This window comes from Anser brachyrhynchus (assembly GCF_964034855.1).
Source record: "Anser brachyrhynchus genome assembly, chromosome: 2".
In the NCBI taxonomy this organism is placed as follows: domain Eukaryota; kingdom Metazoa; phylum Chordata; class Aves; order Anseriformes; family Anatidae; genus Anser; species Anser brachyrhynchus.
Window position 1 is genome coordinate 29,417,467 of NC_137695.1, and position 23,574 is coordinate 29,441,040.

At 36.8% G+C, this 23,574-nt stretch overlaps 1 protein-coding gene across 1 annotated transcript in view; it reads right to left on the minus strand.

The window, feature by feature from the left end:
* The window catches only part of THSD7A (thrombospondin type 1 domain containing 7A), a 297,034-nt gene that overhangs the window by 18,732 nt on the left and 254,728 nt on the right, over window positions 1-23,574 (minus strand). Inside the window, exons 18-22 of the mRNA XM_080578905.1 lie at window positions 12,226-12,404; window positions 8,118-8,251; window positions 6,086-6,239; window positions 5,101-5,242; window positions 4,508-4,623 (exon numbers count right to left, since the gene is read on the minus strand). Of these exons, the coding sequence (XP_080435031.1) occupies window positions 4,508-4,623; window positions 5,101-5,242; window positions 6,086-6,239; window positions 8,118-8,251; window positions 12,226-12,404 (725 nt within the window). The remainder of the gene's footprint in view (window positions 1-4,507; window positions 4,624-5,100; window positions 5,243-6,085; window positions 6,240-8,117; window positions 8,252-12,225; window positions 12,405-23,574) is intronic.

Consider the following 23,574-nt stretch of genomic DNA (forward strand, 5'->3'; position numbering starts at 1 on the left):
CTCTTCAATACCTCCAGGGACGGGCACTCTACCACTTCCCTGGTCAGCCTGTTCCAATGCTCGATCACCTCTCCAGGAAGAAGTTTTTCCCAATATCCATTCTAAACTTCCTCTGATGCAATTTCAGATCATTTCCTCACATCCTATCACTTGTTACCTGAGAAAAGAGACTGACACTCTCTGCACTGCAACCTCCTTTCAGATCGTTATAAAGAGTGTTGAGATCTCCCTTCAGCCTCCGCTTCTCCAGACAAAACAACCTTAATTCCCTTAGTTTCTCTTTATAGGTCTTGTTTTCTGATACCTTCACCAGCTTCATTGTTCTTCTCTGCACATGCTCAAGGAAGTCAATGTCTTTCATGTAGCAAGGGGCCCAAAACTGAACACAATATTTGAGATATGGTCTAACCAGTGCCATGTATGAAGGGACAAACACTTCCCTAGTCCTGCTGACCACACTATTTCTGATGCAGGGCAGCAGAGAGTGTGATGATGTCTGAATGTCGGTGATCACAACATAGAAGACTGTCCTCTTCACTGGCGCTTACCAGTGAACCTTGATCATTATTGAGGCCTTTCATAATCCCAGATGGCTGTGGATATCTCTAAGGAGATAAATCCATGGCTTTAAAGAAAAGAAAAAAAAAAAAAAGGCAAACTAGACTCTTCACAACCTATTAATTTTAATGACTGCAAAGGTTAATGGCATAAAACCAGCAGTTAAGACTTTAAAAAGGAAATAAAACCAGAATTTCCTACTACACGCAAGCACAGAGCAATAATTAGGCACAACATTAACATATTCTCCATAAATAAACTACCACAAGTACTGTAAATGCCTCACCATGATAGACTCACCAAGTCTTAAATTTGCATTTGTAGTACTTCATATTGAGACAAATTGGATTTTAGACTTCTGTTCTGTTTTATACATCAAAGAATGAGTTCTTGGCTTTTCTCTGTAGCACAGTATAACCTTAATTATCCAGCTATCGCATAAAGTCAACACCTTAAACCTTTGGATAATCTGTAATTTGGATAATTAGGAAACCAGAGAATAGCCTTTGAAGTTGGCTTGGCATTTGGGTCAAATCTTCTGAGCAAAGGCTCAAAGCCTGCTGAATTTGTTCCTGGCCATTAGAGAAACATGATTTCTCTCTTTTATGACTGGCCTTCTCAGCTGGGCTTTGGCAACTATAGAAGGAAAAGCCCAAGAGAGATATTAAAAGGTGAAGAGGAGAAAGTCAAAGGCCAAATTACCCCTAGGGATCTGCCATTTGCACATCTTAGATGTTGATGTGCTGCTGAAGTGGATGTGGGGAACAATTTGCAGGCTCTAATTTGATATTAATCACATATTCTTTTCTCATCCCTCTCCTTCCTTCATTTGAACAATCAAAGTTCACCTTGCAGACCTTACAAAATCTATCTGACAAAACATCTGGAAAATTGTTCAGTAGTTCCCTTATCTGAAAGGGCTGCTGGATGAGTTCTATATGAGTTGTGGTTTCTGATTAGAGAACGGCAAACACTGGAATTACACTGAATGCTAGTGCTGAGCATCCTGTACTCCTGGTTGTACACGCCAGGGGCAGCCAGCTGCCAGACCAACATGTTCCATAAACCCTGTGATCCACAGAAAGCATCTATATTTGTTTCTAGGACTGTCTGGCACTGCAGATTAGCCTCTGCTGGAGGTTAATCGTAATCTGACAGGCAGACTATTTGTCAATAAAACAAGTAAGTTTTTCATTTGCTTACTAATACAGATAAAACTGCTGCTTTCTAGGCTTTTCTGATCTTTAATTGCAGGTAAATGAACAAAAATAAGCCTACAAACATGACCAGGGCCAGCTTGCTTTAGGTGATTTTATTTTCAAATATTCAAGGTAAAACGAGTTCTTGTGATGTGCTAATTTTGTGGAGTTAGAGACCAAGTAATCCAGTATCACTCTGTCCTGAGAGTTTGAAGGGAAGTATGTTAACATAACTAGGGCTTGGAAATAAGCTCTAGAAATTGATTTATCCTGGCACTAATCAGGATGACTGGCTAGCTTCTTAGCTGATTGACTGAAACAAACATGAGATCACATGAAATGTATTGAAGAGAGTGATAGTCAAAAGACAGTGTGAAGGGTGTTTTTAATATATGGCTTTTATTAGTTTCTTGAACCATAAATTATAAAGTAAGTCAGACATTGCAGTCAGGGACCTTCATTTTTTAAGGGATCAGAATAGGTTTAGCTACTGTGATCTCTCTTCTTTGCATATATATACTGACAAGAATCATACTTCTATAAATGTATCTACCCATAAATTAAACAAAATGTCTGCTTTACTCAGACAGCTAATATAAAGTTTTATGATAGCCCAGGGAAATTCCATTAGTTAAATCATTACAAAATTATCTCACCTTTCTCTTATCCTCAGTCTCTCTAACCACACATACCTTATTTTGAGCTTAATATTTCTGTACTGTCCTTATAATGCAAAAATACATAAAAACCGTAACAAAACTGAAGGACCGCCTGTGATTAGATTACTGAGAAGTGCACGGTGTACGTACACGCATTTTGATTTCTTCAGCACTCTCCTTTCATGGCCTGGAAGGTCACAGAGTTCACTTTCACATCTTTAGGGCATTCCTCACAGCTTTAGGAATGAAGGGGCTGCTAAGATCTGAAAAGCTTGGCTTTGTTGTTAATCAGGTTAACAGGTTTTACTCCTCACAGTTATTGGTTCAGCCTTTGACCTTGCTGTACTACTGCTTACACATCCATTATTCAATAAATAGCTTTAACAGTCTGACTAGGGTGTGGATCAGAGCTTTCTGCAGGAAGATGTATCTCTATATGGTCTAGCAAATCAACAGGGCAAATAAAATTGTATCACAGTAGTTGCTGATAAAGCCAGGACTCCACTGCAGTGATGTCTGTTTGCCAGTCATTTATGGCAAGTTGTTTTTGAGATCCCTGTTATCTCTGTTGCCCTAATTAGTTCTCTGGGTAATAAACTTTCATTTCTTCTGGAGCAGGAAAGCTCCAGAGGTTTTCTGCAATGAAATTTCAACGTATAAAAAAACATTTGTTTTAAATGTTGCTTAAATTAATTCTTTGGTTAACAATAGGAATAATTTAATGCCTTTATGGAAAAAGAAATATATTTCCCCTAAATATCTAATAAAGACCATTTTTTTCCTGCTGAAATATTAATGTGGATGGATATTTTATATTGTGTTTTTGTATGAATTAATCAATATTGCTGTCTCCTACAAATAAACCAAGAGCCAAAATTTTTATTTTAATGCAATAAAATATTAAAATAATGCATTAATGCATCCTGCTATTAATTTCAGAAAAACTTGCTGGCAGGTGGGCAGATCCTGAATTTTTTCCTGAGACATAAATTATCAAATTACTAGATTTGATTTTAATCCCAAGATCTATGTGATAAGGAGAAACTTGGCACAAAAGCTGGGTGCCAAGCCTCAGCTGAAAACTTCTGCCTTTGCTACGAACCTATGAATTTAAGAATCCAGGATTATGGAGGGAGTTAGAGAGGCCTAAATAGATCTAATACATCATTATAAAACCATAGTCCAAGGCACGTGACTCCCTCTGCTTCTGACAAGACTCCTTTCTCTACAGGCACGTCCTGAAGAGCAGCTACTAGCCAGGAAGGTCCAACAGAAGATGTGTCTGCACCAAAGCTGCTGTGGAAGGCACTCCACCTTAGTCTCCCATTGCAAGTGATTTTTTTTCTGATGTCTGGGTGGTGGGGGAATGGTAGCCAACGCAATTTCAGTTAATTTTACATCAAGAAACACGGGTAAGACTTGTGTTGTTTTCCCCCTTTCCTTCATATTACTATCTCCATGTGACTAAAAACATTAAGACTGATGCACAAAATACCATAAAAGATGTCCTGTAAAATATGAAGATAATTTGAACATTTGCAAAATCAGTCTTTCAAAATGTAAGGGTTCCTATCTGCTGATTACCTCTCCATATATGCTTCTATTTCATTAATATTTCATTCATGCTGCACTTTTTTTCACACTAGCTTGGGTACCTTTCACATTGCACAGCTGGATACGAGAAGTTAACATTCAGCCCAGCTGCCGAATGGCATGTGAGAAATATTTTCCAACACATTGAGTAAATGATTGATACTGGCAGCTGTCCAAAGCTCCATGCAGAAATTGTATCAAATTAGAATGATGATTAGTGTTCTGATTAAGATTTATTACCTTTATTCTACTTTATTAATTATTGTTTCTAAGTCATTTCCTTCAGGACATAATAATTAGCATACCTTCATGGAGGCACTTAAAAGGAAATTGTATAAAAATCACTGTTGATGGCACTGTTCATTTCAGAGGTACTTAACAATCCATGAATAGCTTTGTGAAACATCTGGTGATGATGGGTTACATGCTGTATAACTTAGATGGCTCAGCATTAATTATTACCACTAGAAAGGAGCTTACTCACAGGTACCCACTCACCTCTTCACAGTACTTCAGGTCAACTGATTTGCCATCACTGCGAACACAGTCGAGCATCCGTGTCTTAATACCATTACCACAGACAGCCTTCTCACTGAGCTGACATGTGCTCCAGTCTGCAAATAAGGAATTCATTAGGGCAGCAGAAATTTTAGATAAAACTCATAATGACCCGTTTTTCCATTTAATTCTAATTCTGATGTCCTAAAATAGTCCTCACGGCAACTTTTACACATGTAAATGCTCATGGAGGCCAGCTGTTACACATTTTAGGAAGCAGACACTTTTACTACAAATGGAAAGTACAATGATGCCTTCCTGAAAAGTTCATGTTTGGTTTGATCTGCATGGATTTTGAGAAAATCACAAAACAATAATAGAAATTAATTTCCTGCAGTTACAGCATGGACACTACACCCAAGTTGTAAAGTCTCCAATAATATTTTGTCTGAATCAAATAAAGTGGATCAGTTCTTAGAACAAGCCCCACGGCTCACTCTGGATAAGAACAGAAAGCTGAAAAATCCACCCTGTAAGGTGAATGGAACTTAGTCATAGTCCTAAGCTGCCACTACATCATGAGACCCAAATACCTGTCACATTGTAGTCGTAGTGGTAGCAGTTTTTGTTCAAAGTGCAGACTTCTGTCTCAGTGGCAGCAGGGCAAGACTTTCCTTCATCTGGTTGTCTCAGCGATTCAGCTGACCTTTCACGGACATTGCTTCCATTGCATGGCTTGAAAGAGAAATTGGAAAGAGCTTTGATATTTCAGAACCCTGATGCCTTTTCAGGGTTCAGATGCAATATTGTAACAACCTTTCAAGTATCTTCACAGAATGAAAATGTAAAATAATGGGTTCATGTTGTTGCCTATAAGAAAATATTTCCTTGTCATTTCAGAGGGAATTTAGTCTGCTGTTTCACCTTAGTACCACCCAAGGTGAAATATACTCTAATTGGATAACACCTTGGTATTTTCCTAACTAGTTAATATTTCACTAACAATGCTTTGAAATTATTTCATTCATAAATTGGATATTCAGATGCTCACTTTCCAAATGTCATATTACAGTGCACCAGAGTCTGAATACTCAGAGGACCTGAACCCCTCCCCCCCCTTCCCCCCTTTTTTTTTCCCCTTGGAGATTCCTCCCAGAAAGGGAAGGGGAGACCCAGGATTATCTTTTTTGTGGTCAGTGCTAATCTACAGACTTTGCTCTTTACAGGATAGTGACATTTTTAGTACATTGACTATACTCTCCTGCCACGGAGGGGATCACAGCTAGACACAAGCTATTGCTGAAGCTATTCCACCACACAGAACCTACCTACACTGAAGAATGCCCATTTATGACATATTTATTTAGTAAGAGGCACTTTTTGGGAACAGCTTCACTGAATTAAAGATATTGGCACAGTTCATTTGCAACCAAGTATCCTAATCCTAAAGATGACAGTAAATATAAGTATTTACATATGTACTCATCACTGCTCAATTCAGCATCTTTGCACAGTAATTCATATATTTTTAAAGCATCCTTCTAAAACCATAAACGTTACACTGAATGGTACACTTACCAAAGAACATCGAGACCACGATCCCCATTCAGACATGACACAGTCTTCAGGACAAGGTAAGATACATTTTCTAGCACCAAGTGGCATCTCTTCAGGATCACACAGATAGTCCTCCACAGTGTCAGAAGGACCATCCACAGTGTTTAGCATGCACCTGGAAAAAAGAACTGCACATAAACTCCATTTGCCATGGATTTTGTACAGTTACTATAAATCACAGGATTCTGAAGCTTTTTAACATTTTGTCAGCACATAATAATCAATTAATCGAAGTAACAGAATTAGGTATTAATCTATGAATATTCAAGCAAAGCTGAAGAGACAAAAATAATCTTTTTTTTTTTTTAACAGATGACAGCCATATGACAAAATGCACTGAATTTACACATTTCTTGTCAATTATTTTCTGAGAGTTTCTGGGCAAGTGATTTACTTGACGTTAACTTACTAAGTCAGAATAATGTGAATCATGTATAGTTTAAAAATATTTTGAGAATGCTTCAACGAATAATTTCATATCTAAGAATATTAAAACTTTTATTGTATATTCTTAGTGTTAATCACTAATTTACACATATGCTTTTCAATTACCATTATATTAAATCAGCAGCTGGAAGCCCAGTTAAGATCAGAACCAACTATGCTCACTTTTGTAGAACTGAAAAAGATGAGTCTTCATTCCACAGTATTTTCAGTGTAAACAAACCTACTGCTAACTTATTCCTGTCACCTGACAGCAGAAGACCAATTAATATGTGACTAAGATCATTCAAATTAAGGATGCTTACACTTATTATCCAGGGAAAAGCTCCAGTCAATATGATGCCTTTCACATTCATGGAAATATTCTTAGTTTCTTCCATTTGACTACATTTTTTTACTATCAAATATATTATCAGACTAACATTCTCTTTTTTAAGGTGAACATGAGATACAGCATGAGCATATATTTCCTTCATGCAGTTAGTACTCTGATGGCATTATGTGACGATAAATGAAAATTTAGAGGTTTTTAGTCCCAGAGGGATGAAATCTCTGTATTTCTTCATTTTTGATGATAGTTTTGAAGTCTATTTTTCCAGCATAAAAACTGATTAATTCTGATTTTTTATACTGGAGTATTTTGAATATGGGAATCTATTTAGATGCTACTGTATGAGAAGAATTGTGCAGTCTAATGTTGGTCAAGCAAATATTAAGACTACGACCCTCTCGAAGTTAATATTTACACTGAAGAAATGTTGTTATCTTGAACAAAATCTTGTGAATGTGCCAGTTCCTAAGTATTTGTGGCAGGAAAAAAGAGAACATTTAGCAGTTCACTGCGTAAACCTCCCATTTGGGACCTTCAACATGGAATTCATATTACGCTTTATTATTCAAATATATAACCTCAAATTGTGTGCTGTGTTGCAGTTAGCCATAAAACAAAACAAACAAAACAACAACAAAAAACACTCAAAACCACAAAATCTACTGCTTTACCTGCTGCGTACCATAACATGTGAGACTAATTTTAATTAGACTTTGATTACAGCTCTAAGATGATGAGCAAGCATACAAGATGCTTAGATCAGGTTCAACAGATCAGTAAACAATGGAAAATTTATGGATTCTTCTTTCATTTTATTCACTTTTGCCACTCCTTCCTGTAATAAGCATAATTATTATTCCTGAATGTATATGTACTTAGTGTTTGTTTGTTTTTTTCCTGAATCATAGTTTCATATAGAAAGAGGGCCATTCTGAATTTAGAAAAGCACTAAAATTATACATTGCAGTGTTTGTAGCAGTGTGAGAAGTACCATGTACATTAGTTTATAAACTAGAAATCAAAGTCTGTATTCAAAACCAGTATACTGAGTTCTACTGCACTCACTGAACGTTGCTGATTTACATGAGCCAGGGTTCTGGCCCAGTATACCATGGACAAACTTAACGCTATACAAGATTCAGAATTACATCAAATTAAATACAGCCATGACTGAAAGAGAAGGTTCTTCAAATTGAAGGAGGAACAATATTGTTTTACCTGACTTTCCTTGTCTGAACACCTTCTCCACAGTTCTCTTTTAAGTCCACATTGGTCACCTTGCAGACGCTCCAGGGCTCAGTAACCCATATGTACTGGCTGCAGTCACTGTGGCATGGCACCACCTCATATACCTGGAATACACACCGAGTGTCAGTTTTGTTGCACACAAGCAAGATAAATATGCAACGGCGATCATGCTGAGATACAAGAAGAAAAAAAAATAATGTTTTTTTTAATAAGAATAACAAATGTAACTTGGCATCTACAAAAGTTGCTAATCTGGAGGCTGTAATAATAATACAGATAAAGTATTTGATGCAAAGCTACAGGAACAAAAAAAAAAAAGTCAAAAGTCAAAAAGTCATCCAATGACAGATTCCCTGATTTTCTCTAAACTCATGCTGTATCATTTCTACCTGAAACATCAACATGATTTACATATAAACTCTGTTTTATTCATTTATTTATTTATGTATGTATGTATTTATTTATGGTAAACTCTCTTTTTTTTTTTTTTTGTATTTTTAAGGAGAGGTGAGCTTAAGGTAAATGATATCAATATATATCAGCTCATTTCTAACCACCTCAGGTCACTCAAATATATTTTGTGTTCTAGCATTAGCATTATGCATATATTTGAATACAGACGTGAAAAAGTATCTTGTTAATTTACATATGTTTTTCATACATTTTCTTAATGATACATTACAAAAAAAGGGAGACAACGTAAACAGTGAAGCATGTGTCAAGGTTATCTGTCTATTTTAGAATCTCTTACCTGAGCCTGAAGAAAGTATTGTCATGAATCCAAAAGAAAAATGAAAGATAAAAAGAAAGAAAGATTAGAGTGAAACATAGGTATTTAGATAGTATTCATTTCATTTTTATTACAGACAATATTCTATGACTTCTCTCAAGCAAAAAACAACAATTTTTTGAGGCATTTTTGAAGAAGTTTGTCCAAAACTGTTTTTGTTTTGTTTTGTTTTTTGTTTTTTTTTGTCTACTATGAGCATCAACTCTTCACACAGTGTGGAATCCAGTTTCTCTATGGTGAGATAAAATCCTCAGGCACAACTAGTGCACTTACTGCAACTAAGACATTGTCTTGAATAAGTCCTTAATTTCTTTCCAGGACACTGTTTTGATGGAAAAAGGGCACTGATGGCTTGATAGTTTTTTAGTTAACCTGAAGTCACAAAAAAAAAAAATTCCTGGAACAACGAATGTGCAGAGAATCTGATACATCACTGTGCCTATGCCCAACAAAACCAGAATAGCCAGCACATTTGGGATGTCTATGTAGGCATTAACTCAGATGTGAAGATCAGTGGTGTAAATGCATATTAAGCAAACTACCAGACTCAGTGCACAACTTGTAGTACCATGAAAAGTAGCACTATATTACTCTTTTAAAGAATTTCCAAAATGAAAATAGGGAAGCCTTAGTTTAGGGAAATGTCTCTATACATCTCACGTTGATAAGTGAAATATATAACAAGAAATGAGAATTCTTCTTATAAGAAGAAATACATAAAACCTGCATATTCATCAGCTCTTCCAGTAACATAAACATTGGATTTCTCACCAGAAAGCCAAAGCAGAACTGTATATTGCATTGCATTCAGTGATGTTACTTGGACCCTACCTGCATTCTGTAACTATGACTGCAGGCCATGACAGTTGGTTAGCACAAGGATTGCATACCCATCTGCTGGATAATGGAGCAAATAATGCCTGGAGCCAATGAAGATAGGGATGCACTTATCCTTGTTATTTCCTCTAACAACCTCAGATTAGCCTCTTCAGTTGAAATCCTCTGAAAGTCATCGATACAATCCTATAAGAATCCTTACTATAGTATTATTGTAATTATGATGACTTTTAGCCTAGTGAAGCATGCAGAGAGCAAGCTGCATTCAGCTGGAGAGTGGTTTGGGAGCCACCCTGGCATGTGTGGCCCAGGAGTGGACACGAGAACACAGGCGATGTAAGACATCTAGCATTCACTGTGTTCAGTCCCCGCTGAAAATACAGATGTCAGCCCTGACAGATGCTGAGTAACCTGTTCTTAAAATTTGACAGACATCTTAAGCACTTTATTCCCATGTTTCACTAGCCTTACCATTAAAAACTTTTCCCAAGGCTTAACCCAAATCTGCTTGCAGCAGTCAAAGCCTACCAGTTTTTATACTATCCACGATGGCCATGGAAAATGGATTATTTCCTCTTCCTTTACAACAGCCTTTTATGTACATGCTTGCAGACTGCCTGCGTGTCCCCTCCCGTCTTCTCTTCTGTGGGCTAGACTACATGTTGCAGTCTTTCCTCAGAGGTTGTATTCTTAGATCTCTGCCTACAAGTGTAGCCCCTCTGTACATCATCTCCCAGGTTTTTGAGCCAGCAAAGACCCAGTCTAACCATTATGTTTTGTATGTGTGCAAGTAAGCATGTTATATATATATATATATATACACATATATAAAACTAATTATATTTAATAATTGAAATAAATATTCTGCAGTGTCACTAGTTTTCCAAACGAATGAATGGTTGATCAGATTTGGATTAATTAACTAACTCACAATTCCTTGGTCATTAGAATGCAGGCATATTCTCCTCCACACATTTCTGAGATGTCTTGACTTAAAAATTGACTGTGAATGTATTTAAAATTGAAAGATATAGCCTTTAAACTTTTTGACATTAGTACATTATCTGCAGGACTCCCTTCTCATGAAGTACTGTATTTCAATTTAATTTTACAATAATTACATTTTGAATCATGTTATTATTTGGTAAGCACCAAGTAACATTGCAACAAGCAGATTCGAGTCCAAGTACCAGTAGAGGGCAATGGTGTTGCATATAAGAGGCAAAATCACCTTCGATGCAGAAAAAATATCAGGCTATTATGTACTATACGAATATTAAAGAAGGGAAAAGACTATTGTATGGACTATGATTTGTTCCTATTGAAACACATTCCTCCTATTTTAAAACATTTTTACACACTAACCCAAATCCAGCAACTCTCCTCCTAGTTTCTTTTCTGTTAAAGTAGATCACAAACTTATTTTATTAGTTGCAGTTTAACACTTATTATTTTCTAAATTAGAAATAATTACATTCCCTAAAGTAAAAAATTAGATCAACAAGCCATTTCAGTCTATGCCAGCAAAATGTCAATAGGATAATATTAAGTACATGCATTTTATTCAAATGTAAATTGACAGTACACTTTTTTCCAGTCTTTGAATATATACAAAGATGATCATGTGGTTGTTCAATATGTCTCGGCAAAATAAATTAAATTCAACAGTAATATGAATATAAATCAACTTTGAAAAGTGTAAGTTAATTGAAAATGTAGTTTTTTCTTTCTAAAGCTCTTCAAGCAAACAGGAGCAAAAACAAGCTTCAGAGGTTTAACTTGGATTAGTGCTAAATTTGGTCCCATGGACTAAATGTTCATTACTGCTCAAAGCACTCCTAGTGTGCCCTGGGATCATGTCTCCTGGCTTAGTTTCATTTGAAGATGATCCAGTTTGTGCACCCTGACTGTGCTGTACTGGAAAATCAAGGGTGGTTAGTGGGACAACTCGGATATTGACTGCAGAAGCACATTCCTCACTGGAACTGCAAGTGCCAGTGCAAGTGTAGCTGGAAGGTCAAGCTCCAGCTTGATTAAAACACCCTAAAGGATACTGAGACAACACTCAGAGTGTTTGAGAAGTTTTTATTATTTTTCTGATCTAAGATGGCTGAAGAACATCACTAAGAATCTTAGCAGTTTTTGCATCTGTAATCAGACATACTTCAACCATTGTAAAAGAGTATCTCCAGAAACCTGGTTGTCACAATCTGCATTTAAGATTGTTTCACTGTCTCCAATCTACACTTCAGATAATGTGCTAAACTCTTGCAGAGGATTAAATAGTGAAAGCAGATCCTACACTGACTGAGGAAATTTAAGCCATCTCCTTCTGTCTGCATCTGCCCCATATGCTGTGTAGTTTTTCTGCATCAAAACCCAATACAGTTGAAAGGGTTACCTGAGGTATGGAAAAAGCTGTATCAATAATGTTAATATGAATAAAATTACCTGATTGACGTGATCTAGCTTGGGACAGGGTCTTCCACCATTGTAGGGTTTTTCACGGAGCCATTTAGACCGAACCTTTACCCCGCTCCCACATGATTTACTACAGCGAGACCAATTGGACCACTCGCTGAGCTTGCAGTCTGAGGGACATGGAATAATACAGGCTTCCTCAATATAACCTGCATGAATGGAAAAGAAAATAAAACCTCCTCAGCATGTCACTCTGCCACTACTCCCTGAAGCCCTCGTCTAGTTCATTTAGATTGTCCAAAGTTTGACTTGACAGGACTGTGCAAATAGAGAGATTTCTTCATCATTAGGGCTAAATTAAATTCTGCAGAAAATTGACACATATAGCTGGAGACTGTGATAGAATAACAGCTGAGCATCCTCACTCTTATCTGATTATGATTCACACTCACCAGATTTCAGCACTCAAACTTTCTGACAGCCACAGTGTAATTGACACTAACCCATCTCATTTTATCATTCTTATACCACAAAAACAATACTCTTTTGAATGAAAAATGTTTAATTAAAAGCTCCTTCCATCACTGAATACAGTAAGTCAATTGTAGTTATACATAAAAAAAATCCAACTGAATCAAAAGATATGCATCTTATCAGCCTGGAGCGAGGGAACTTAACACCTTGTGACCTTTCTAAGGCTAGAAAAAGAGAATGGTCTGCCACATTAATGATCTGCCGATTAACAACCATCTGCCCCCAGTAGCACACTGAATAATAGCCCTGAATAGAAAAGCAGCTGTTTGGTTTGGATAAGTCATCAGTCCTGAGAGGTTGGAAAGGGGTAGGACATGGTCTGCAGGGAGTAACATGAAGCCTCAATTCACTGAGCAAGTGAAAATGTCTTTCTTTCAAAAGCAACATATGCCATAGCTCTACAATGTGTGCCATTTATGCCAATATTTATGGCAGAAGCTGTAAGGCCTCAAAGAATAAGCTGGCCTTCATTGCATTTTTACTACACCTATATCCTAAACCTGTATGAACTCTCCCCTCCCCTTTCCTGGATCAGTTCTTGAACACATTTACTGTTGGCAAACGTTAACTTTAAAGATTAAAAAGATCAGTGCATATAGAAGTGAATTAAAATCTTTGATGAACACAGTTGCAAAATTAATACATACATAGGTAAGATCATTTTCAAATGATTGGCATAGTTTCAAATGTTTCTCACATATCCTGATTTTTTTTATCTTGAAAGCAAGCACTGTCATTTTCATCACAGCTGGTGTTAGCACCTTTATGTTTTTAACCTGTACTTCTCTGTAAAGTTATTGTCTCTTCTGAAAGCAGCCAATATCAAACAATCACATGTAATGTAAAAAATCAAAACACTTAAAAGATTTCTATATACCTATTTTTAACTGCTTCCATCAATTTGCGTTAAACACAAAAACATAAGAGTTATTTCTGTTAAACATACAGTAACATTCAGAATATTTTATAGCCAAATTCAGATAATGGTTTTATTCCAGATAGCTCTCCTCTGTTTGGAAATTTTACATAGTTAAATAAATATACAGAGCACATTTTGAATTTGAGTACCGCAGAACTACTGTTCATTAAATGTATCTTCCTTAATATGGCTAGAATGCTATTAGCTGGAATTACAAGCATGTTCATTAAATATTCCTCATCATTTGATTGACCAGCTCAGTGACATTGTATGAAAGGTACACTGTGTCAGACAAAATATATTTTTGAAGATCATATCATTGTGCACCAGAGGAGGTGACATAGACTGCCCTGCAGTAGTAGATGTAAAATTGGTTACATTTCATCTTACCCAACATCTCTGAGTTAGTCAGAAATCAGATGTACCTGATCTCAAAGCCCTTTTCTACACTGAACTTTGACTTCATAAATATCTCTCTATCTTCACCAAAAATGAGCACTCAACAAGTCTTCTTAGATGCTATACAAAATCATCTGCACACACCATTAACAAAATACTGAACGAAAATGTACAATAACAGCAAAGTTAAAAGAAACAACTAAAAGAAAAAAAATAGCGATATTTATTGTCTGATGGAACTCAGAAGATTTTACTGTTTATAAGTTTGCTTGAGATTCTGATATGCCACATTTTCTTTCAACATAACTTCTCAATTTTTTTTAGCTGGAAAAACCTGTCTCCTATAACACAATTATGCCATTTAGCATTCATTAAATTTCTGTTTCTGTAATTAATGTCTGGAAGAAACAAATTAAGGCTGCTTTAAATATATTGTACACCCTTAAGTACGGAACTTTGACAAGTACAGGCTGATTCAGGAAAACTTTGTTTTAAAGATTTGCCATAAACCTCTGAGCTATTTTAAACTTTAATTTAAATTAAAAGCTATGTTAATAGCTTTTTAAAAGCTATTTTAATCCATCTCAAAGAGATCTTTCCAGTCTGTCACAGTCATATAAGATCTTCTCTAAGTTATCACGGTATTTTGGGACTTAGATAACTATGCCTACCAAACGGAGCCTGTTTGCTTTATTTTCTTTCAGTTGATCCAAACAAGGACAATAAAGACTTTTTTTTTTTTTAAGATAATGAGAATGTTAGTGAGAATTTTAACAAGATTTTAAGTTAACAAGATAAAATCTTGCTAACATGAGGTATCAAATTCATTGTATTATAAGCAAATCAAAGGAAACATTTTAATTAACATTGAACTGTAGTTCAACTGATGCTACAAAATATCAAATGGAACCATACCATCACAGTGAATGACTGACTGACAGTTTGGGCTCAAAAGGTCATAGTAAATGGGGTTACATCTGGCTGGTGACCAGTCACTAGTGGGGTTCCCCAGGGCTCCATTTTAGGAACAGTTCTCTTCAATGAATGATCTGGATGTAGGGTTTGAACACATACTAAGTAAGTTGGTGGATGTAACTACATTAGGAAGATCTGATGACTCTCTCCACTGTAGAGAGATCTTGACAGAGTAGAGCGCTGGGTAATCACCAACTGTATGAAATTTAACAAGAACAAGTGCTTGTTTAACAAGTGTTGGTTGATGGGATAATCCTTGATTATACCCACAAACCTGGGACGAGAGGCTGGAGAGAAACCCTGCAGAAAGGGGTCTGGGGCTGCTGGTTGACAGCAAGTTGAATATGAGCCAGCAGTGTGCCCTAGCAGCCAAACGGGCCAACCATACCCTGGGGTGCATCAGGCACAGCATTGCTAGCAGGTCAAGGGAAGGGATTGTCCCGCTCTGCTCTGCGTTCGTGTGGCCTCACCTCAGTTAACGTGCAGTTTTGGGCTCCACAACATAAGGACATAAAACCATTAGAAAGCATCCAAAGGAAGGCTATCAAGATGGCAAAAGGTCTAGAGGAGAGGATGTATGAGGAGCAGCTGAGGTCCCTGTTCATTCAGCCTGGAGAAGAGGAGGCTGAGGGGAGTCCTCATGGCAGCCTACAGCTTCCTCACAAGGGGCAGGTGCTGATGATCTCTTCTAACTGGTGACCAGGGATAGGGCCCAATGAAATGTCATGAAGCTGCAACAGGAGAGGTTCAGGGTGAATGTTATGGAAAGGTTCTTCACTGAGAGAGTGGCTGGGCACTGGAACAGGAACTGGTCACAGCAGCAGGCCTGCCAAATTTCAAGAAGCATTTGGACAACACTCTGAAACATATGGTTTGATTTCTGGGTGGTCCTGTGTGGATCTAGGAGTTGAAGTCGATGATCCTTGTCGATGATCCCTTCCAACTTAGGATATTCTATCATTCTATGATGGTCAAAACAACAAAGGAGACACAAGAGAAGAGAGACTAAGGGGGAATGGAGGAAAGGGCAAAAAAAAGACACGGGGAAGGAAGAGAAAAATAAATGGCTTAAAAATAGTCAAGAGAACTGTAAAGAGATACATTACATAGGAAGACAAAAAGAAAGAGGGGAAAAGAAATAGACATCCTGCCAAAAGCAATACCTCGGTGATGCACAAACAGAATGCAATGCCCTCAAGAGCCTACTAAGGTATCTCCTGCCCAGAGTGAAACCATTGAGAATGTTCCCACAATAAAAAACAGAGGGCCAAGGGAAATAATAAAAAGACTATAGCATCTAATTTGGTTTCTGTAGGTGATAGAGTAGAATGAAAATGATGAGTAGAATGAAAATGACAAGACCTCTGTTATATCTGACATTAAAAAGTTTTTGGCATATTAATTTCTCGGCATCTTTTCTTCCTCTCAGGCGCCTCACTATTTCAACTTCACTCAAAAGTCTATTTAGCATTTAGCTGTGCCACTGGACTCCCTTGGAAGCTAGGCAGAAGCAAACTTCAAATTGCTTGCAGATATTTTCCTAGCCAAGAAAGATATCTGGATTTCAAAAGTTACTTGTTGCAAATGACAGACCCCATTCCATTTACTACTCTTCTAGTGCCACTATTGAGAAACTGCTTCAGAGAAGCATTTCATCACCTCAGATGCCTTTCTGTGCATCTGATATCAACATATCTTAAAATTTTAGGATGATTAAGGATTATAATCTCCAGAAATTCATAGCAATCACCCTGAGAATCAAAGAAAGCAGATGTTCAGGAACTTTGAAAAAATATGGTTTTTTGTTGTTGTTCTGTTTTTATTATATTTCAGGTACTTTCATATTTGTAAAGTTTGCCTATGCTGTAAACATTTTAGCAAGTGAGAAGAGGGCATACTGTGATATAGGACAAATACACTGAAAACACAGAAACATTAAAAGCAACGATTACATGCAAATGAGACTGGTGATGCAGTACATAGCTTCTCATGTGAAAAGGACATGAATCAATTTTTCAATTTTGAGTCTTGTTTCCACTGATTTAATCATCCTTGAAAGAGTGCCCCTTGTGCTAGACATTGTAAATGCTTATCAAAGAAACAGTTCACTAAAGCCCAGGGATGGTCAGGATGTCCGCATGGTGGAATATCACACCATTATATCACACATACAGAGTACATAATACAACTGCGGTAAGTGGCATGATTGTGTGTTGAGGTTTAAAGAACAAGCAAGAAATTACTGAAGCAGAAATACGATAGATGCAGAGAGAAGGAAAGAGAATGACAGCAGCGAAGTGGATGTGAAGAAAAACAGGAAAGGAAAGTAAGAAAATGAGAGAGGGACAGTGAAATAGCAAGCCAACACTGTAAGACTAAAGATAAGTTCACTGGACATCAGCGTGTCATGTTTTGCCTGCTGGTTTTCCTCCTCCTGACAAAAAACACTGCACACTGCCTGCAGCTCTTCCTTCTCTTCACAACATACCAGGGTTGTTGAAGAGATGAGATCTTGTGATACTCTGGTACAGAGCCTTGTGTCAGTATGGTCCAGAAGGGTATGGGAAAGAGACATCCATCTCCTAAGGTCTATTCTTTTTCCCACTGCAGTTATTTCTCAATTATTTCAGCTCTTATCAGCTGGACTTCACCAGGCTGTGAAATGGGCAGTTGTCTTTTGTGAATGAGATTGTGGCTATTCTATCATTAAATATTTATTACTGAACCACAAGTTAACAAATGCCTTAAACTACTAGGTGTATCAATTGAAATCATTATTAAAAGGAAAGGTTTACTGTCCATTGCTAATTGGCTATAAAATCTGGACTCCTAGAACAAAGTCATTAACAGATGTGATGGATAATGTATAATAGAGGACTTTAATGGACTTCGTGCTTAGTCTAATGACCAAGCAGGTTAAATAGGTGGATGTAAGATTCCAGTTTTTCCCCCACAAACCGCACCTGCAATGTATAAGAACAGACCCACTACTTGGGTTGAAGGGTGCAGACATAAAGAGCATCTTAATGTTTACATGAACTCTTTTGTCCTTAGGACTGACAGAGTTCTACTCCTGCTTTTATGAATAAAATGTCATGCTATGTTTCCAAGAAAAAAACACAGTCGGAGTAATGGTTATGGTTCTTTAAGATATTTTTTTCAAGGAAATACAAAGTCCTAGGATCTCATCTTCCAGGATAAACAAAATAAAACAAAACAACAATTCTTTGTATTTCACTTGTAACAGAATATATATGCATTTCTTGAGACTATTCATATTTCTGCCTAGCCATGGAAAAATAGATGGGACTCCAAATTTTTTTTAATTTTTTTTTCCAGGATTGTCCTTCAAAGGCTCAAAATCTGAGAGCAATTGTTAATACTTAACCATATTGTTCATCAGCAGTTCTGTCTCTGCTGAACCAAACACAGGTCTTTGGGTTGATGGGTGACTGCCTCATGACTGATGTGTCATTGACAGAGCAGACGTCATGGCACCATAGTGCAGGGCAACAGGCACAACAGTGTATTCCAAGAGAATACACAATAGGATGGACAAATATGGCATCTATTATAAAAAAAATAAAAAAATAAAAAAATCTTAGAAGAGATACAGGCTATGAAATAGCAAAGTATCCTAATACCACTTTGAGAACATAAGCCTATTACCATACTGTATTAGAAACTCCTATGGGAAATACATCTATTTTAGAATAAACACTCAACAGAAAATCTCAATTAAATTTTAACAGTCATCTTTTGTTGGTAAATTTGCATAACTTTGGGTTAGAATACCAAAAGTGTAAAAGAAGATTTTTAAAAAGTCCTAATACAACTAGATACAGCAAGTTCTGTTATCTTAGACAATGTAGACACTTACAACCTATGAGAGTTTACTATTATACACATAAGCAATTAAATACAAAATTCCTCGATTCACATTGATACTCCCAGCAGCTGTTGTAAAAGTATTCACTGATACGCAGATATTCCTCTCTAATCCCCTGCATAAGCCTTGTAGCCATGGAGGGCTTTGTAGAGTCAGCACAAATCAATGCATCTCATTTAATTAATGCTAAAGGGGGAAATAATCTCACACTAATAAGGCAGCAGACAAACTATCCTGGACTGGTTGACTGTGCCTAAGGTCTTAGCAGTAAACTGACATGAATTAAGAAGGGTAATACGACCTATATAAAAACACTGCATCTGTCTGCCATGCTACTGTGTTTGCCTTTGCTGCACACACACATATATAACCACCTCCCAGCTTATGTGGGTCATGATTTACAATTGCTATGATGGAGGAAAACTAAATAGTTCATAAGCATGACAGTGGTGTGCTTCTGATTTTGTTGTCATGAAAATTCCAAAATACACTATAAAGGGACCACGAAGAGACTCTGTTTTGATTTTTTTTTTTCCCACAAATACGTCAGAACAGATTGTTGGCAGATACCTGTCATTACCCACAGAGCTCCAGAATATTAGTGATGACAAGGATAAAGCTATGAAACCTGCTGCTTTTCTGATGGGAAAAATGAACAACCTTACATGTGAGTATCAAGTGAACTGTGTGTTTTTGTATTTCTCCAGTAAAATTACCTAGGTAGTAATGAAACAAAGCAGAAACCAAAGAAAGGGCAGTTCACACATCTTCCACCAAGGAAAACAGGTAAACAACAGGTCAGTTAACACTTTGATCTGACACTGCCACATTTGTTGAAAAGAGTCAGCTGTTAGCTCCTGCCCACACATTGCAGAACTGATATGGCTGAAAAATAACAAAGGCAGAATACTTTAAATGGCTGCTGAATGGTATTTATCTATTTATCAATAAATGTAGCTCAAGTTTGGAAAGAAAAAGAAAAATCAAAATATTAGGCATATATAATACTGGAAAAAAAACATAAAAACAGAATAAGAAAAAGCATCTTTTCATTCTGCAGCTGAAACTTAAGTCTATTTACAGCTGTTAGTTTAGGATTTGTTCTGAAGTACTTGCTAAGCTACTGAAATCTAAGGAGCACATTCGGAAGTACTCTGCCCCCTGCCCCTCCTGTGTTCACACCTAGCAGTAACAACAGATTTAACCACATTTTGCCTTTCCTTATTTTAGAGTTACGGTCACTCCAGAGATATTGAGAAATCTATTCATACTTGCGATTTTATAGCTACACTCAAAATTGTGAATATTATTGCATGAAACCTCTAACAAAATTAGGGGCCTTCCTTGTGTTGCGCCCTTCCTTTAGCTCCTCAGTTTCTTTGAAACTGTTAGTTAGCTCTTCTCAAACATTTTGAAATTAGATGTGTCAAGCAGTAAAAAGATCTCTGAAGTATTTACTCTTCTGTTCCTGTTCACCTTTTCTTTTCTGAGGAAGTCAACTGAACTGTGATTAGAAACACACAACATTTTTCAAAACAAACAGCTTATGAATTTTTTGGCATTGCACAGCAGGTCTGTCTTCTGATTCCTCCCACTCAAAACAGCATGACTGGTAACAGAAACCTATTCATGGCTTCATAAATTTACCCGGCAGTATTTACATAAAACTTTTGACAGTCTTGCAATTTGAGTTTCTTGTGTCATTTCAGTATATCACATGACATATTCCATGATATATTAATAACATCAGTGTGGGTATAGTTTGCCCTTCTTGTCAGATTTAGAGGATGTTGTCACAGGTGAAGAAGTACAATTACCCCCATTTCCTATCTCATAATGTCATGAGATAACAGAAGTTCAAGTAAAAGTCGGGCACTACACAAAAAACATTTCCCTTAAATAATCACCTTGATCTCTTTTCTAGTCCAAGCTAATTTGCAAAATCATATCCCATTTGTGATTACATACTGTACTACTTGGAAAAGAAATAAAAAATTCACAAGAACTAACAGTAAAACAGATTTCTGAACAAAGCAGACAACATAGCAGACAAACCTTACTCTACCTTGTGCTAAGTATAAAATTAGTGAAAAATTCAATGCTACCATTTCCACAGGGAAATAAGCGACTATGTTAGAATTTACAAAAATAAACCAAGCACGCTTGAGTTATGAGTCCTGTCAAGTTTAGCTTGAAAAACTAAAAGCAGATTGATGGGAAGCTACAAGGCACTTTTATTTGCTAGCAGGTGGGATAACCATTGTGATACCACAGAAGTCCCTTGTTGATTTGGCATAATATAGCTTTTACATTTGTTCTTAAAGACAAAAACATGCAGCACACTGAAATCTAGAGATGATGCCAAACTAAAGAACTGTCATATACAAAAGGCATGAAAACAGCAAGAAAAACATCATAAATACTGGCAAAATATAAAGTAAGATTTAACTGGCAAAACAGCAGCTTATACATGTTCAGAAAAATAAAACAAATCATTGGAACATAATCCATGAATACAAAGCAGATATTCAGAAAAGGCAGCAAACATACACTGAAATTATATTAAAACATCTATATCATCTGTTCTAGCCCCTTTGTAACTGCAAAAGTATGCTAAACCTGGAAAAATGCTGAAGGCAAACAATAAATTAGATAAGCCTTAGAAATAGTCTGCAGTACTATGTGCATGTACAACACCTATCAATAATAGATTTTTCTTCTAGAAAGGCTCCTGGAAAGGAAACCATAATTTTAGCGATATATTCCTTAGCATCAGTTCAATTCCTTAGCATCAGAGTCAGATTAAATATCTCATTTCCTGTACACCTGAAATCCCTGTCAAACAATTTTAGAATGCACAAGGAATGCAGGATTAGTTCAACAGCAATTCCAGGCTTCATCTGCCTATGCATTACACCATGGATAAGAGAAAGGCAGTCTCTCCCTCAAATGGAACTGATGAGAAAACACGCATAGATGCCTTGTGCTTCACTACCAAAAACATGTAATGAAGCAGGGAAAAAAATCAAAGAACCAGATACCTTAAGATTTTTTTAAAAGAAATCAGAATAATAAAAATACTTAAAACACACACACACAAAGAGGAACAAAAACCAAAGGCTTCAGGCTTTCCAATCTAGAGTAAATATAGCAATGACTCAAAAACCTTTCCAGTTTACAAAGAGAGTAAAAAGAGACTTCAAATCTCCAGTGAGAAAAAAAAATGGGGAAAATGGGAACTGTGGAAAAAAAAATCAAAGCTATTTTATGTTTGGGGAAGAGTCTCTCTGGGGTCTACTAGTGCTAATGGCATGTAAACGGTAGCCGTGGGTATAGCAAGTACAATAGCAATATTCTGTCAGTAGCTTTTCCACTGTTTCATTATTCATTGTGGTCACTGTGGTCAATGTAGGGGACATTCACTGATAAAATCCATTAGACTGGAAATTGCTACAATGAAGAGTTATAACGGTAAACAAAAATGGTTGAGAAAAGGCTTTGTTTCCATTTTTTCTTCCTTTGTCTCTCTGATTCTTGATACGAAATTATTTTTATTTTTTATAGCTTTGGTTTAAGCTATTTGCTATCATTAAGGTTACTGAAAAAGAAAAACACATTGAGCTCAAATTATTCTATAATAGACATTCTAAAGACACAGGAGTATAGTCAAATATGTTTATTAATCACTGCTGCAAAGAGGAATATTGCAATAAAGGCAGGATGTTGCATACTGTCCAGAAAGAAACCAAGCACATGTGGTGGGAAACCTGAGCTGTGTAACATAAAATTCTATATACCACAGTGTTTTGGCGTCTGGAATATCCAAGTCTCTCACCACCAGTCTTATACACATAGTGAGATATTTTACCTCTCTTTGGGTTTATGATGTTAGTGCGAAAAAGGAAGCAGATAATCATGTGACTTCCTGTGACATTTTGTACCACTGTGGCAAGCACCTCAAGATGCACTGCCAAGGTTCGAAAGCAGAAAAGTCCACGCCTTTCCTATGCAAAGGAACAATTCCTACTTCTTTTTGCAAGTTACCTAAAGCAGCACTTTACCTACTGTGTACAGTACCTATAATTTGCGCTTGGACAGACAACTGCTGCTTCCCTTGCATGTTTTCTCTCAGCTGTTGTCACAAAAAAATGAGAGTCCCTTCCCATTATTCAAGTCAACATCAAAAGTCTGGCAATTGGGCCATCAGCCACTCTGGCTTCCCATGGACTTCAGTTCTTTTACTATTTTCTACTTTTCACTGACCAAGGTCACTCTGGACTCAATGCTGAAAGAATATGAATTTCTCACATGGGGTCACATTTAGTTAAAGTTAAAAAGAGTCAAACAAAAAAAAATAGGAAAAATTTTCAATGTTGCATTTTATAATGGTAGCTTCTGACCAATTCAGATTGTTCCACAGATTTTTCCAGCTTTCCCTCCCAGCTTCCTGAAGACCTTACTGATTCCCTCAGGACAACAACCAAGCCCAAGCAGATCTGTGCTCACACAGCTGCTGGTCATTAGAGAGCTTTTTTTTGATTTTTTTGTTTGTTTGTTTGGTACCACAAAGCTGGCAAACACTCCCTGTCAGGCCTAGAAAGCATAGCATGGTCTTTTTAGACTATACAAAAGAACAAAACAAGGCCTAATTCTCTGTGGGCCT